We start from the raw sequence: 15,712 nt of genomic DNA, 5'->3' as shown, positions 1-15,712 counted from the left end.
GGGCATTGGAGAATTTCACTGTTTGGAGAAAGTCTTGTAGACAGATAATCTCTACCTAGTCAAATACCCTCCTCTGCTGAGCCCACTAAACATCCCCTTCCCCTCTTTATAAATATTATAATATCATATTATATATAAATTATAAATATTATATTATCCTGTTTATATTTGTATATATTATCTATAAATGATAATAATATAGGCACTTTACAGGTATAATAATAATAAGTGCTAAGCACTAGGGTAGGAGAAGCAGCATGGCTCAGTGGAAAGAGCACGGGCTTTGGAGTCAGAGGTCATGGGTTCAAATCCCGGCCCTGCCAACTGTCAGCTGTGTGACTTTGGGCAAGTCACTTCACTTCTCTGTGCCTCAGTTCCCTCATCTGTAAAATGGGGATTAAAACTGTGAGCCTCCCGTGGGACAACCTGATCACCTTGTAACCTCCCCAGCGCTTAGAACAGCGCTTTGCACATAGTAAGTGCTTAACAAATACCATTATTATTAGTATTATTATTAGGGTAAATAATGTAAACAGGTTGCACAGAGTCCCTTTCCCACACAGGGCTCACCCTCTAAGAGGGAGGGAGAATAGGCATCTTATCCCCTCTTTAGAGATGAGGAAACTGATTGACTTGACCAAGGTCGCACGGCAGACAAATGGCAGAGCTGTGACTCGAACTCAGATCACTCATGGAGGGAGGAGCCTTTAGAGACAGCAAGTGGGATGGGTAGTGGTTTCACGGATCACAGGAAGATCAGTCCTTGAGGAAACTCAGTGCTTTCCAGCCCAGGGCTTGTCTTGTTAGAGACGCAAACGTCAACCTATTTTCTTGAACGTCGATCTCGTCCCTCTGGCCGGGGACCCCCGGCCCACATCCTGTCTTAGACCCGGAACTCCCACCCGCTTCATATCCCCAATTCTGCCGCCCTCCCCTCCTTCAAAACCCTCCTAAAAATCACACCTCCTCCAAGAGGCCTTCCCTGACTAAACTCTTTCTCTTCCCCTACCCGCCCTCCCCTCTGAGCCGATCACACGCTTGGCTGTGTTACTTTTTAAGGACTCTGATTTTCGCCTCAGCTCCAGACCACTTAGGTAAATATTCTCCTTCTCTACTATTTCCCCCCTATCCTTAATCTATTTTCATGTTTGTTGGCTGGAAGCCTCTTGTGGGCAAGAATCACATTTACCAATTCTGCCGTCTCATACTTTCCCAAGCAATTAGTACAGTGAGTACTCAATAAATACCATCGATTGATTGTTGATTGACACCTCATTATTATTAATAATGATAATTATTGTATTTGTTAAGCACTTTCTATGTGCCAAGCACCGTTCGAAGCACTGGGGTAGAAACAAGGCAATCAGGTTATCCCACGTGGGGCTCACAGTCTTACTCCCCATTTTACAGATGAGGTCACTGAGGCACAGAGAAGCAAAGTGACTTTCCCAAGGTCAACAGCGGACAAGTGACGGAGCCGGGATTAGAACCCACGTCCTCCGACTCCCAAGCCCGGGCTCTTTCCACTAAGCCACGCTGTTTGTATTAAATACTTGCTGTGTGTTAAACGCCATTCTAGGCCTTGGGGGAGATACAATAACAATAATAATAATAATGGCATTTATTAAGCGCTTACTATGTGTTAAACACCATTCTAGGCCCTGGGGGAGATACAATAATAACAATAATAATGGCATTTATTAAGCGCTTACTATGTGCAAAGCACTGTTCTAAGCGCTGGGGAGGTTACAAGGTGATCAGGTTGTCCCAAGGGGGGCTCACAGTCTTAATCCCCATTTTACAGATGAGGTCACTGAGGCACACAGAGAAGTGAAGTGACTTGCCCAAAGTCACACAGCTGACAGTTGGCGGAGTCAGGATTTGAACCCATGACCTCGGACTCCAAAGCCCGGGCTCTTTCCACTGAGCCACGCTGCTTCTCTAAGCCACTTGTCTGCTGTGTGACCCTGGGCAAGTCATTTCACTTTTCTGTGACTCAGTTACCTCATCTGTAAAATGGGGATTAAGACTGTGAGTGTGGGACATGGACTGTGTCCAGCCTGATATTCATTCAATCGTATTTATTGAGCGCTTACTGTGTGCAGAGCACTGTACTAAGCGCTTGATAGAGCACGGGCCTGAGAGTCAGAGGTCATGGATTCTGATCCCGGCTCTGCCACTTGTCTGCTGGGTGACCCTGGGCAAGTCACTTCACTTCTCTGAGCCTCAGTTACCTCATCTGTAAAATGGGGATGAAGACTGTGAGCCCCAAGTGGGACAACCTGATCACCTTGTGTCCCCCCCACCGCTTAGAACAGTGCTTCGCACATAGTAAGTGCTTAACAAATGCTATTATTATTATTATTATTATTATTATTATTATTATTATTCTCTGTGCCTCAGTTACTTCATCTGTAAAATGAGGATGAAGACTGTGAGTCCCATGTGGGACACAAACTGTGTCCAGCCTGGTTGCTTCGTATCTATCCCAGCGCTTAGAACAGAGCTTGGCACCTAGTAAGTGCTTCATAAATAATAATAATAATAATAATAATAATAATGATAATAATAATAATAATGATAGTATTTGTTAAGCACTTACTATGTGCCAAGCACTACTTTCCAAGCACTTAGTCCAGTGCTCTGCACACAGTAAGAGCTCAATAAAGACGAATGAGTGAATGAATGAATTGTACTTCCCAAGCGCTTAGTCCAGCGCTCTGCACACAATAAGCGCTCAATAAAGACGATTGAATGAAGGAATGAGTGAATTGTACTTTCCAAGCGCTTAGTCCAGTGTTCTGCACACAGTAAGCGCTCAGTAAATACGACTGAGTGAATGAATGAATTGTATTTTCCAAGCGCTTAGTCCAGCGCTCTGCACACAGTAAGCGCTCAATAAAGACGATTGAGTGAATGAATGAATGGTACTTCCCAAGCGCTTAGTACAGTGCTCTGCACACAGTAAGAGCTCAATAAAGACGAATGAGTGAATGAATGAATGAATGGCACTTCCCAAGCGCTTAGTACAGTGTTCTGCAGGCAATACGCGCTCATTAAAGACGATTGAGTGAATGAATGAATGGTACTTCCCAAGCGCTTAGTACAGTGCTCTGCACACAGTAAGAGCTCAATAAAGACGAATGAGTGAGTGAATGAATGAATGAATGGTACTTCCCAAGCGCTTAGTACAGTGCTCTGCACGCAATACGCGCTCAAAAAAGATGAATGAATGAGTGAATGAGTGAATTGTACTTCCCAAGCGCTTAGTACAGCGCTTTGCACACAGTAAGCGCTCAATAAAGGCGATTGAATGAATGAATGGTACTTCCCTAGCGCTTAGTCCAGTGCTCTGCACACAGTAAGAGCTCAATAAAGACGAATGAGTGAATGAATGAATGAATGGCACTTCCCAAGCGCTTAGTACAGTGTTCTGCAGGCAATACGCGCTCATTAAAGACGATTGAGTGAATGAATGAATGGTACTTCCCAAGCGCTTAGTACAGTGCTCTGCACACAGTAAGAGCTCAATAAAGACAAATGAGTGAATGAATGAATGAATGAATGGTACTTCCCAAGCGCTTAGTACAGTGCTCTGCACGCAATACGCGCTCAAAAAAGATGAATGAATGAGTGAATGAGTGAATTGTACTTCCCAAGCGCTTAGTACAGCGCTTTGCACACAGTAAGCGCTCAATAAAGGCGATTGAATGAATGAATGGTACTTCCCTAGCGCTTAGTCCAGTGCTCTGCACACAGTAAGAGCTCAATAAAGACGAATGAGTGAATGAATGAATGAATGAATGGCACTTCCCAAGCGCTTAGTACACTGTTCTGCAGGCAATACGCGCTCAATAAAGACGAATGAGTGAATGAATGAATGAATGGTACTTCCCAAGCGCTTAGTACAGTGCTCTGCACGCAATACGCGCACAATAAAGATGAATGAATGAATGAGTGGGTGGATGGATAATAATAATAATAATAATGGCATTTATAAAGCGCTTACTATGTGCCAAGCACTGTTCTAAGCGCTGGGGAGGTTAAAAGGTGCTCAGATCGTCCCCCGGGGGGTTCCCAGTCTTCATCCCCATTTTCCAGATGAGGTCACTGAGGCCCAGAGAAGGGAAGTGGCTTGCCCAACGTCACCCAGCTGACGAGTGGCGGGGGCGGGATTCGAACCCACGACCTCTGACTCCAAAGCCCGGGCTCTTACCACTGAGCCACGCGGCTTCGAACGAACGAACGAACGAACGAACGAACGAACGAACGAACGAACGAACGAACGAACGAACGAACGAACGAACGAACGAACGAACGAACGAACGAACGAACGAACGAACGAACGAACGAACGAACGAACGAACGAACGAACGAACGAACGAACGAACGAACGAACGAACGAACGAACGAGCGCACGCACGAATGGCTGAATGGTCCGGGGGCGTGGCCTCCCCAACCGGAAAGGAAGCAGCCAATCGGCGCTCAGCCCGGCGCCGACCAATCGCCTGCCGCCCCGCCCGACCCAAGGCGTGGGGGCGTGGTCGGGGCGGGGAAAGGGGCGGGGCGGCGGCGGCGGCGGCGGCGGGCGGCGCCCCCTGGCGGTCCCGAGGGGCGTTGCGGGCCTGCCCGCGGGCTCCGGGGCGGGGCGGGGCGGACCTCGGTCGGTCGGTGGGTGGGTGGGTCGGCGCCCCCTGGCGGTCCCGAGGGGCGTTGCCGGCGGGGCAGAGCTGACCTCGGTCGGTCGGTCGGTGGGCCGGTCGGTGGGTCGGTCGGTGGATCCATCGATCCATCTATCGATCCATCGATCGGATGTGGGTGTGCCCCCCGGGGGTGTCGGGCCCGGGGCCCCGGGCGTGGTCCCCGGGCTGAGCGCGATATGCTGCCCGGCCGGCGGCGGGCGCGGAGGAGGGGGGCGGACCCCGCCCGCAGCCCGGACCCCGCCAACGCGGACTGGATGGGAGCCCTCCCGCCCGCCCTCCGCCACACCGCCCTCGCCCACCTCGCCATCCCAGGTACCCAAAGGGGCGGGCACGGGCACGGGCACGGGCACGGGCACGGGCCGGCGGGGGGCACGGGCAGGGGCAGAGCTGGGACAGAGGGTGGGGGGCAGGGGCAGAGCCGGGGCAGGTGGGGGGCAGGGGCAGATGGGGGGCAGGGGCAGATGGGGGGCAGAGCAGGGGCAGATGGGGGGCAGGGGCAGAGTTGGGGCAGATGAGGGGCAGAGCTGGGGCAGATGAGGGGCAGGGGCAGAGCTGGGGCAGGTGGGGGGCACGGGCAGAGCTGGGGCAGGTGGGGGGCAGGGGCAGAGCTGGGGCAGATTGGGGGCAGAGCTGGGGCAGGTGGGGGGCAGGGGCAGAGCTGGGGCAGATGAGGGGCATGGGCAGGTGGGGGGCAGGGGCAGAGCTGGGCAGAGCCGGGGTAGGGGCAGAGCTGGGGCAGATGAGGGGCAGGGGCAGAGTTGGGACAGATGAGGGGCAGGGGCAGATGGGGGCAGGTGGGGGGCCACGGGCAGAGCTGGGGCAGGTGGGGGGCAGGGGCAGAGCTGGGGCAGGTGGGGGGCAGGGGCAGATGAGGGGCAGAGCTGGGGCAGGTGGGGGGCAGAGGCAGAGTTGGGGCAGATGAGGGGCAGGGCTGGGGCAGATGAGGGGCAGGGCTGGGGCAGATGAGGGGCAGGGCTGGGGCAGATGGGGGGCAGGGCTGGGGCACATGGAGGGCAGGGGCAGAGTTGGGGCAGATGAGGGGCAGAGCTGGGGCAGATGGAGGGCACGGCAGAGTTGGGGCAGATGAGGGGCAGGGGCAGAGTTGGGGCAGATGAGGGGCAGGGCTGGGGCAGCTGGGGGGCAGGGGCAGAGTTGGGGCAGATGAGGGGCAGGGCTGGGGCAGATGGGGGGCAGGGGCTGAGCTGGGGCAGATGGGGGGCAGGGGCCGAGCTGGGGCAGATGAGGGGCAGGACTGGGGCAGATGGGGGCAGGGGCCGAGCTGGGGCAGATGGGGGGCAGGGGCCGAGCTGGGGCAGATGGGGGGCAGAGCTGGGGCTGGCACAGAGGGAGAGCTGGGACTGGGTTGGCCACTGGTCCGCTGCTGCGGCAGGAAGGGAGGAGTAGGATGGGAGTCTCACCCTGGCCCGTCTCATCAGCCATCAATCAAGCCTGTTTATTGAGCGCTTACCGTGTGCAGAGCGCTGTACCAAGCCCTTGGGGGACGACAGAATAACAGAGCCGGTAGGCGCCTTCCCTGTCCACAAGGAGCTCACGGGGAATAACTGGAGAGGCAGCGTGGCCCAGTGGGAAGAGCCCGGGCTTGGGAGTCAGAGGCCATGGGTTCGAATCCCGGCTCTGCCAACCGTCAGCTGTGTGACTTTGGGTAAGTCACTTCACTTCTCTGGGCCTCAGTGACCTCATCTGGAAAATGGGGATGAAGACTGTGAGCCCACGTGGGACAACCTGATCTCCTTGTAACCTCCCCGGCCCTTAAAGCAGTGCTTTGCACATAGTAAGCACTTAACAAATACCATTATTATTATTATAAAGGGACACGAACAAGGGCAAGTAGGAAACCACAAAGCCCCGGAACCCAGGAGAAGCTCTCCTCCTTCCCTCCTCTCCCCCTCCTCCATCCTCTTGCGGACTCCCCCCACCTCGGGGAAGCCGCAACACCGAGCGGGCCGGCCAGCGCACACTGGAGTCCGGGCTGGCCCGAGGTGTCAGCCTGGACGGGCCCAGCCGATGCATCCATTTTACAGCTGGGGTAAGTGGAGCCCGGAGAGATGCTAGGTTCCACCCGAACCCCCGTCGTCCTCCAACTGGGGGCTCCCCAGGAGGACCCTAAAGCCCGGCAGCCGTAGCCGGGGGCCCATTTGGGGATCTTGAGCCCTTTCCTCCACGCTGCTGCCACTATCAGTCATCAAAAGCACGTGGCAGAGCCGGAAAGCCAAGCCGGAAGGTCCGTGCCCCTAATTGGCACCTCCAGAGCTGGGCATAACGAGATCCCCGCTCTGGGCAGCGTTAGGCATTTTCCCGGCAGCTTTGAGATCCGCCGGGCCCCCGCTCGCCACCGGGACGGATCCAGGGTGCCAAACTGCCCGCCTCCCCTGCCGATCGGCCCAATTCCCGGCCTGGCGGTGGTCCCGTAGAGAGCGGCGTGGCTCAGTGGAAAGAGCCCGGGCTTTGGAGTCAGAGGTCATGGGTTCGAACCCCGGCTCCGCCAATTGTCAGCTGTGTGACTTTGGGCAAGTCACTTCACTTCTCTGTGCCTCAGTTCCCTCATCTGTAAAATGGGGATGAAGACTGTGAGCCCTACGAGGGACAACCTGATCACCTTGTAACCTCCCCAGCGCTTAGAACAGTGCTTTGCACATAGTAAGCGCTTAATAAATGCCGTCGTTACTATTATTATTAAATCCCAGGGCTTCGAGGAAGGGAATTCAAGGCCCAGGGGGCTCACCTGGATCTGAGGCCTAATCTAGGGCGCAGCCGGTCGCGAGCTGCCCCGTGGGCCTCACGGTCGGGTTCAACAAGGGCTGGGCCTCAGCGGGCCGAACCCTGCCAGGCCGGAGAGACGGGAACTGCCGGGTCAGGGGCACCTGCTGAGCGGACACGAGGCCGAGATGTACACGAACACGCGTGCGAGTGCGCGCCTCATCAACACCTCTGGTGACTCTTGTCGTCCCGTGATGTGTCACAGCGAGCACTGCTGGGGGAGCGTCCCTCGGTTGTGCGGTGGGACGGGCCAGAGGGTCGGGGACTGTTGGGGAAGGAACTTTCCAATCCAGTCGGAATTAATCGCCGTTAACGGAGCCTCATTTGGCGTGCCCACAAAATCGCACTGCTGCGAATAGTAATAATAATCACGATGGTATTTGTTAAGCACTTACTATGCGCAAAGCACTGTTCTAAGCACTGGGGAGGTTACAAGATGATCAGGTTGTCCAACCGGGGGCTCACAGTTTTAATCCCCCATTTTCCAGATGAGGTCACCGAGGCCCAGAGAAGTGAAGTGACTTGCCCAAAGTCACACAGCTGACAGTTGGCGGAGCCGGGATTTGAACCCATGACCTCTTGCGGTGGGGAGGTGGGTCTTCCAAGACTTCCTCATCCGCGGGGAACAATCACCTTCTGGAGAGGGTTTTCCCCTACCTGCGTCGAGTTTTGAGCCAAAGCATCGGAAGGGGTTCGTTTACTTCATAGTCCATTATGATTAGAGGGCAGCCGGATCTCACGATTTTTGCAATAGGCGTTTAACAGTGAAGGGCCCGGGCCGATTTTTGCGGAAGGTTCGGGGCTATTTGACGTCTATGACTCCACGGCCTTTTAGAAAGAAGGAGAAAGAAGAAGGTGGAAAGCGGTTCAGCTTGGAGGCGTCCGTCTCCCTCTGCTCTCCCGGCCGGTTACCCCCATCCCCGATCGCTTTCCGGCTCATCTTTCCTCCCGAGCTCAAACTCTGCCCCTTCCCGCTCTCAGCCGCTGCACCTTGTCCTTGTCCGTCCTTTCCCGACCCGAGGCCTCGGGCCTACGGCTTCCCTGGAATCGCACTCTTCTCATCTGCGCTGGGGGTCTCGCCTTTGGAAGACCCCTTTCTTTCAGTGCGTCCTGGCTGTGTCGGACGGGCCGTTTCTCCCTTCCTTCCTCCCTCTTCTTCCCTCACTGCCCTTTCTAACTGGAGCCGGCCTCAGTGGGGCACAGCTTCCTAAGCGGGGGAAGGGGGCGGGATGGGGGGCGCGCTCTGAATGGAGGTGGAGAGGGGTAGCTCAGAGAGGGCATTGGGGCTGGGGACGGGGAGAGGGGTAGCTCAGACCTCCTCCGCTCTGGAAATCTGCCCTACTTCCAGGGTTAACCTGAAATGCTCTAGGAAAGGAAGGGGGTTTAGCCGTGGAGGGAAAGCCTGCCCAGGACTTGCCCTGTCCCCAGAAACGGGCACGATATACCTCTCGAGTCCTCTCCTGGCCTGGAGGGTTGTGCCCCCCCAACTGTCAGGTGCCCCCAGGGCAACCGGAGAAAGGGAGTCCTCCTTCCATTCCATTCCCTGCAACTGGGTCCAGACGTCCGGGAGCCACACACCTTGGACAACCCCGACTCCCAGCCCGAGACTCGCGGCCCTACTCCCAGTTGGCCGGCCGCTCTCCACTCCGGATCCCTAGCTCCTTCCCTATCAGGCCCTGGGAGGATGGCTTTGGAGAAACAAGACTCTCAGGGGCACAGAGGGGCAGACCCCTGGGCCACGACGGGGCAGATTTTTGGGCCCCAACGTGGCAAACTTCTGGGCCACGATGGGGCAGATTTCTGGGCCACGACCTCTGGGCCACGGGCCTTTGCTGCAGGTCTCATTGAGGTTGGGATCATCTTTAGGAGAGGGGGGCTCCCTCCTGAGGGTCCCACCTTCCTGCGGTTTGATGTTCAGGGGTCCGCTTGTCTTCCTCCCTGGGGCAGAAGGTTCACGTACGTGAGTAGTGCTGAGACCCTCAACTGGTATTACAGAGAGGGCTGGGGGTGGGCGCTTCTAGCCTCACCTGTCCCAAGCCACTGTTCAGACCAGTTCCCCCAAGCCCCCTCCCACCTGCCCACTGGGAAACTCAGAGCATCCTGTCGACACCAATTAATTAAAGCCGCCCAGCACCCTGCAGCGGCCGGATTTAGCCGGCTTAATAAGCCCGGGGAGCCAGGTCAGACGCAGGGGAAGCGAGGATCTGAGCGGGAGACGCACAGTAAGCGCTCAATAAATACGATTGAATAAATGAATCCAGTTTAGCAGAAAAAGCGCGGAGTCCGAGGCCCACATGGGGAAGCGGCTCTCTCTCTCCGGCTGTTGCGGAATTGCAGGGAGGGACTGAGGCCCCGGGACCCTCTAGCAGCAAGCAGGCTGGGCCCAGAATAATAATGATAGCGTTTGTTAAGCGCTTACTATGTGCCAAGCACTGTTCTAAGCACGGGGGAGATCAAAGGTTGTCCCACGTGGGGCTCACAGCTTTAATCCCCACTTTCCAGATGAGATAACTGAGGCACAGAGAAGTTAAGGGACTAAGCCAAAGTCACACAGCTGACAAGTGACAGAGCCGGGATTAGAAACCACGAGCAGGCGGTTTTAGAGCGGGGCTGCGGTGCCGGAAGGACTTGGCCACGGGTTTTGGAGTCAGAGGTCATGGGTTCAAATCCCGGCTCCGCCAATTGTCAGCTGTGTGACTTTGAGCAAGTCATTTAACATCTCTGTGCCTCAGTTACCTCATTTGTAAAATGGGGATTAAGACTGTGAGCCCCCCCATCGGACAACCTGATCGCCTTGTAACATCCCCAGCGCTTAGAACAATGCTTTGCACATAGTAAGCGCTTAATAAATGTCACTATTATTATTATTATTATTACTTGGCCGGCGGCCCCTTTGGGGTGGGCTGAGTCTAGATGCTCAGGCCAGAGCGTCTTCCTCCCGGGTTCGGTCAAAGAGTGACGGTTTCCCTTTTCGGCCCCTCTGTGAGATGGGGAGTGTGTCTGTTATTTTATTATACTCTCCCAAGTGCTTAGCACAGTGCTCTGCCCACAGGAAGAGCTCAATAAATATGATTGACTGGATGGGGAGGGGGTGGAGGAGGGTCAGCCTGGGGCTTTATAGGCAAATTGAGCAGACCCTCCCCACCGCTGGCCTGGGAACCCCATGGCTAGTGGATCAGTGGAAAGAGCCTGGGCTTTGGAGTCATGGGTTCAAATCCCGGCTCCGCCACTTGTCAGCTGTGTGACTTTGGGCAAGTCACTTCACCTCTCTGGGCCTCAGTTACCTCATCTGTAAAATGGGGATTAAGACTGTGAGCCCCCCCATGGGAAAACCTGATAACAATAATAATGATGATATTCGTTAAGCGCTTACTATGTGCGAGGCATTGTTCTAAGCGCTGGGGAGGGATACAAGGTGATCAGGTTGTCCCACGTGGGGCTCACAGTCTTCATCCCCACTTTACAGATGAGGGAACTGAGGCACAGAGAAGTGCCCGGCTCTGCCACTTGCCTGCTCTGTGACCTTGGGCAAGTCACTTAACTTCTCCAGGCCTCAATCCCCCATCCGTTGAATGGGGATTAGCCATTCATTCTCCCTCCCCATCAGAGATGAGTCCTGTGTGGGCCAGGGACTGTGTCCAACCTGATTATCCACCCCAGGGTTTAGTACAGCGCTTGGCACGTAGGAGGCACTTAGCAGATACCCCCATCCTCATCATCGTCATAATAAAGTTGGTATTTATTAAGCGCTTACTATGTGCCAAGCACTGTTCTAAGTGCTGGGGAGCTTACAAGGTGATCAGGTTGTCCCACGGGAGGGCTCACACAATTTTAATCCCCATTTTACCGATGAGGTAACTGAGGCCCAGTGAAGTTGCCCAAAGTCACACAGCTGACAGTTGGCGGAGCGGGGATTTGAACCCATGACCTCCGACTCCAAAGCCCGGAATCTTTCCACTGAGGCACGCTGCTTCTCTTTCCTCTGTCACGTCCTCTGACACTGACTCCGAGGCCCAGAATGAGTAATGCCGCCACTGCTAAAGGGCTTTTTGGTCCAACTGCACTTCCCCGATGCTGCGTGGGAGCGTGGCTGCCCGGCAGGTAATCAAGGACTTCGCTGTCGGTCTGTCAGTAGTATTTATTGAGCGTTTCCTGTGTGCAGAGCACTGTACGAAGCGCTTGGGAGAATACAATGCGACATAAACATTCCCTGCCCACAAAGAGCTTACAGTCAAGAAGGGGAGACCGTGAATAACCGATAACCAATGAAGTGATTGTAAGGGTCTCTCTCCCTGGGACCGAACCCCGGCCCTAAGCCCACGGCCACGAGCCAAGCCCAATCAGCCATCCGGGCCGGCTTAATTGTCCGGATTAATCAAACGGTTTATCGCTCTGATTAGAAAAGCCGCACGTGACCCTGAGGATGATCTGCAACCCCCACGGCTGCAGTGACGTAGTCTTTCCCCCCTGAACGCTTTCCGTGATTTTCCCAAACCGCTGGCACATGTGGAATAGCGAGGGAAGATACCGAGGGGGCCATCCGACGTGGTCACACAAACACCCACACAAGTGTGTTAGGAAAAGGCAGTGAGGCCCCACGTGTTTAGGAGAGGCGGATCCGTTGAGGTGGAAATGGGGTGCGGAGATGAGAGATCAGTCGGGAAAAGCTTCCCGGAGGAGATGGGCTTTCGGAAGGGTTTTGAAGACAGGGAGAGCTGAGGTCTGCTGGAAGTGACTTCCAGCGCTTAGAACGTAGTAAGTACTTAATAAATGTCATTATTATTATTATTATTATTATTATTATTATTATTATTATTATTATTAAAGCCACTGACCGATTTGTTGACGCGGCTCCTGACCGCCGATCCCCCTTCGGCCGGGCTGGCCTCCTCGGCCCCAGAGAGCAGCGGGCCCTAAAATGGAGGCCTCTGGAGCGCAGCAGGGCCGAGAGGAGGACGGGAAGCAGCGCAGCCTGGGTTCTAATCACGGTTCCACCGTTTGTCTGCTGTTTGACCTTGGGCAAGTCACGTCGCGTCTCTGGGCCTCAGTTACCTAATACGTAAGACGGGGATTAAGCCTGAGAGCCCCAAGTGGGACGTAGACTTTGTCAACCTGATTACCTGGGATCTACCTCAGTGCCTGGGACATAGTAAGCACTTAATAAATAACATTTAAAAAAAAAAACGAAAGGAAGACCAGGCCACGGAGAGGGGGTGTGAGTCCCAGACGCACGTTGGCATCAAGCTGATCCCTGAGGTGGTGGCAGGAATTCCCGCCAGTTCCCGTTCCAGTTGGGAAAAGCGGGCAACTGTGGCAGATTGGCAGTGGAGGAGCGCTCCGGGGACGGGAGGGCCGAGCCCTTCACGGGCCCAGTGAGCGTCCTGTGAGCGCGCCTCTCTTCTCCAGATCAAAGGGCCAGTGCCCTTCGGGTAACGACCCTCGTCCTGGAACACGGAAACCCCTGGTCATCCGCTTTAGAGCGCTCAATCGGGTCGCCCCCTCCTATCTAACCTTTCTCTTTTAGACTGTGAGCCCACTGTTGAGTAGGGACTGTCTCTATATGTTGCCAACTTGTACTTCCCAAGCGCTTAGTACAGTGCTCTGCACACAGTAAGCGCTCAATAAATACGATTGATTGATTGATTCTCCTCTCCAGCCCACATGCGCGGGCTCAGTCGCGTACGTACCTCAGTCGCATCTCTCTCACTGTCAACCCCTTGCTCGTAATAATAATAATGATGGCATTTATTAATGATAATAATAATAATGATGGCATTTATTAAGCGCTTACTATGTGCCAAGCACTGTTCTAAGCGCTGGGGAGGTTACGAGGTGAGCAGGTTGTCCCACGTGGGGCTCACAGGCTTAAGCCCCATTTGACAGATGAGGTAACTGAGGCCCAGAGAAGTGAAGTGACTTGCCCAAAGTCACACAGCTGACAAGTGGCGGAGCCGGGATTTGAACCCATGACCTCTGACTCCAAAGCCCGTACTCCTTCCACTGAGCCACGCTGCTCATGTCCTCCTTCCCACCTGGAACTCCCTCCTCCTTCATGTCTGACAAACGACCACTCTCCCCGTCCTCTAATTATAATAATGATGGCATTTGTTCATTCAGTCAAATTTATTGAGCGCTTACTGTGTGCAGAGCATTGTACTAAGCGCTTGGGAAAGTCGGCACTTAGAACAGCACTTTGCACATAGTAAGCGCTTAACAAATACCATTATTATTATCATTATTATTATTATTATTATTACAACCAGTGCTGAGAATGGTGCTTTGCACATAGTAAGTGCTTAACAAATACCATTATTATTATTATTACAACCAGCGCTGAGAACAGTGCTTTGCACATAGTAAGTGCTTAACAAATACCATTATTATTATTATTACAACCAGTGCTGAGAACAGTGCTTTGCACATAATAAGTGCTTAACAAATACCATTATTATTATTATTACAACCAGCGCTGAGAACAGTGCTTTGCACATAGTAAGTGCTTAACAAATACCATTATTATTGTTATTATTATTATTACAGCCAGTGCTGAGAACAGTGCTTTGCACATAGTAAGCGCTTAACAAATACCATTATTATTATTGTTATTATTACAACCAGCACTGTGAACAGTGCTTTGCACATAGTAAGCGCTTAACAAATGCCATTATTATTATTATTATTATTATTATTATTATTACAACCAGCGCTGGAAACAGTGCTTTGCACATAGTAAGCGCTTAACAAATGCCATTATTATTATTATTATTACAACCAGCGCTGGGAACAGTGCCTTGCACATAGTAAGCACTTAATGAATACCATTATTATTATTATTATTACAACCAGTGCTGGGAACAGTGCTTTGCACATAGTAAGCGCTTAATAAATGCCATTAATATTATTATTATTACAACCAGCGCTGGGAACAGTGCGCTTTGCTCATAGTAAGCGCTTAATAAATGCCATCATCATCATTATTATTATTATGACAATATGACACTAAACAGTGCCATTCCCTGCCCACAGTGAGCTTGTAGTCTAGAAAAGGGGAGACAGGCATCAATATAAATAAATGAAATTTCAGATCTTTACAGAAGTGCTGTGGGGCTGGGAAAGGGGAAGAGCAAAGGGAGCAAGTCAGGCAGAAGAGAGTGGGAGATGAGGAAAAGCGGGGCTTAGTCTGGGAAGGCCTCCTGGAGGAGATGGGCCTTCGGTAAGGCTTTGAAGCGGGGGAGAGTCGTTATTTTTCGGGATTTGCGGAGGGAGGGCATTCCAGGCCAGAGGCAGGATGTGAGCGGTGAGACAGGCGAGATGGAAGTACAGTGAGAAGGTTAGCACGAAAAGAATAAAGTGCGTGGGCTGGGTTGTAAAAGGAGAGAAGCCAAGTGAGGTAGGAGAGGGCAAGGTGATGGAGAGCTTTAAAGCCAATGGTGAGGAGGTTTGATGCGGAAGTGGATCGTCAATCACCGGAATTTTTTGAGTAATGGGCTGACACGTCCTGAATTTTTTGTAGGAAAACTTTCTGGGCAGCAGAGTGAAGTCTGGACTGGAGTGGGGAGAGGCAGGAAGCTGGGCAAGGAGGCCGATCGCAGTAATCCAGGAGGGACCGGAGGAGTGCCTGGATTAGGCAGCAGCAGTTTGCGTGGAGAGGAAAGCGCGGATTTTAGCGATGTTGTGAAGGTGGGACCGACAGGATTGGGTGATAGATTGAATATGTGGGTTGAATGAGAAAAAGGAGAGCCAAGGTTACAGGCTTGTGAGACGGGAAGGATGTATCACGTGGAGCTTACGATACGTCAAGTACTGTACCGGAATCGATACAAGATGTCGAGTCAGGTGGGACCTAGCCCAGAGGAGAAGGAGAACAGATACAGTAAGCGCTCAGTAAATGTGACTGACTGATTGAATCCCCATTGTACAGATAAGAAAATCGAGGCCCAGAGAAGTGAAGAGACTTAATAATGACGATTATTATTATAACTATGGTACTTGTTAAGTGCTTACTATGTGCCTCGGACAAATCCTTTGACTCTTCTGTGCCTTGCTTCCCTCATCTGTAAAGCAGCATGGCTCAGAGAAGCAGCATGGCTCAGTGGAAAGAGCCCGGGCTTTGGAGTCAGAGGTCATGGGTTCAAATCCCGGCTCCGCCGCTTGTCAGCTGTGTGACTTTGGGCAAGTCACTTCACTTCTCTGGGCCTCAGTTACCTCATCTGGAAAATGGGGATTAAGAC

General features: G+C 53.1%; 1 protein-coding gene across 1 annotated transcript in view; it reads left to right on the top strand.

Annotated features, from left to right (window-relative positions):
- The first annotated feature begins 4,766 nt into the window (after positions 1 to 4,766).
- Positions 4,767 to 15,712, top strand: part of PLCXD2 (phosphatidylinositol specific phospholipase C X domain containing 2) — a 29,088-nt gene continuing 18,142 nt past the window's right edge. Inside the window, exon 1 of the mRNA XM_038766230.1 lies at positions 4,767 to 5,015. Within this exon, the coding sequence (XP_038622158.1) occupies positions 4,880 to 5,015 (136 nt within the window). The 5' untranslated portion in view covers positions 4,767 to 4,879. The remainder of the gene's footprint in view (positions 5,016 to 15,712) is intronic.

Source organism: Tachyglossus aculeatus, chromosome 24 (genome assembly GCF_015852505.1).
Source record: "Tachyglossus aculeatus isolate mTacAcu1 chromosome 24, mTacAcu1.pri, whole genome shotgun sequence".
Lineage (NCBI taxonomy): Eukaryota > Metazoa > Chordata > Mammalia > Monotremata > Tachyglossidae > Tachyglossus > Tachyglossus aculeatus.
This window is presented reverse-complemented; position numbering and strand designations above follow the sequence as displayed.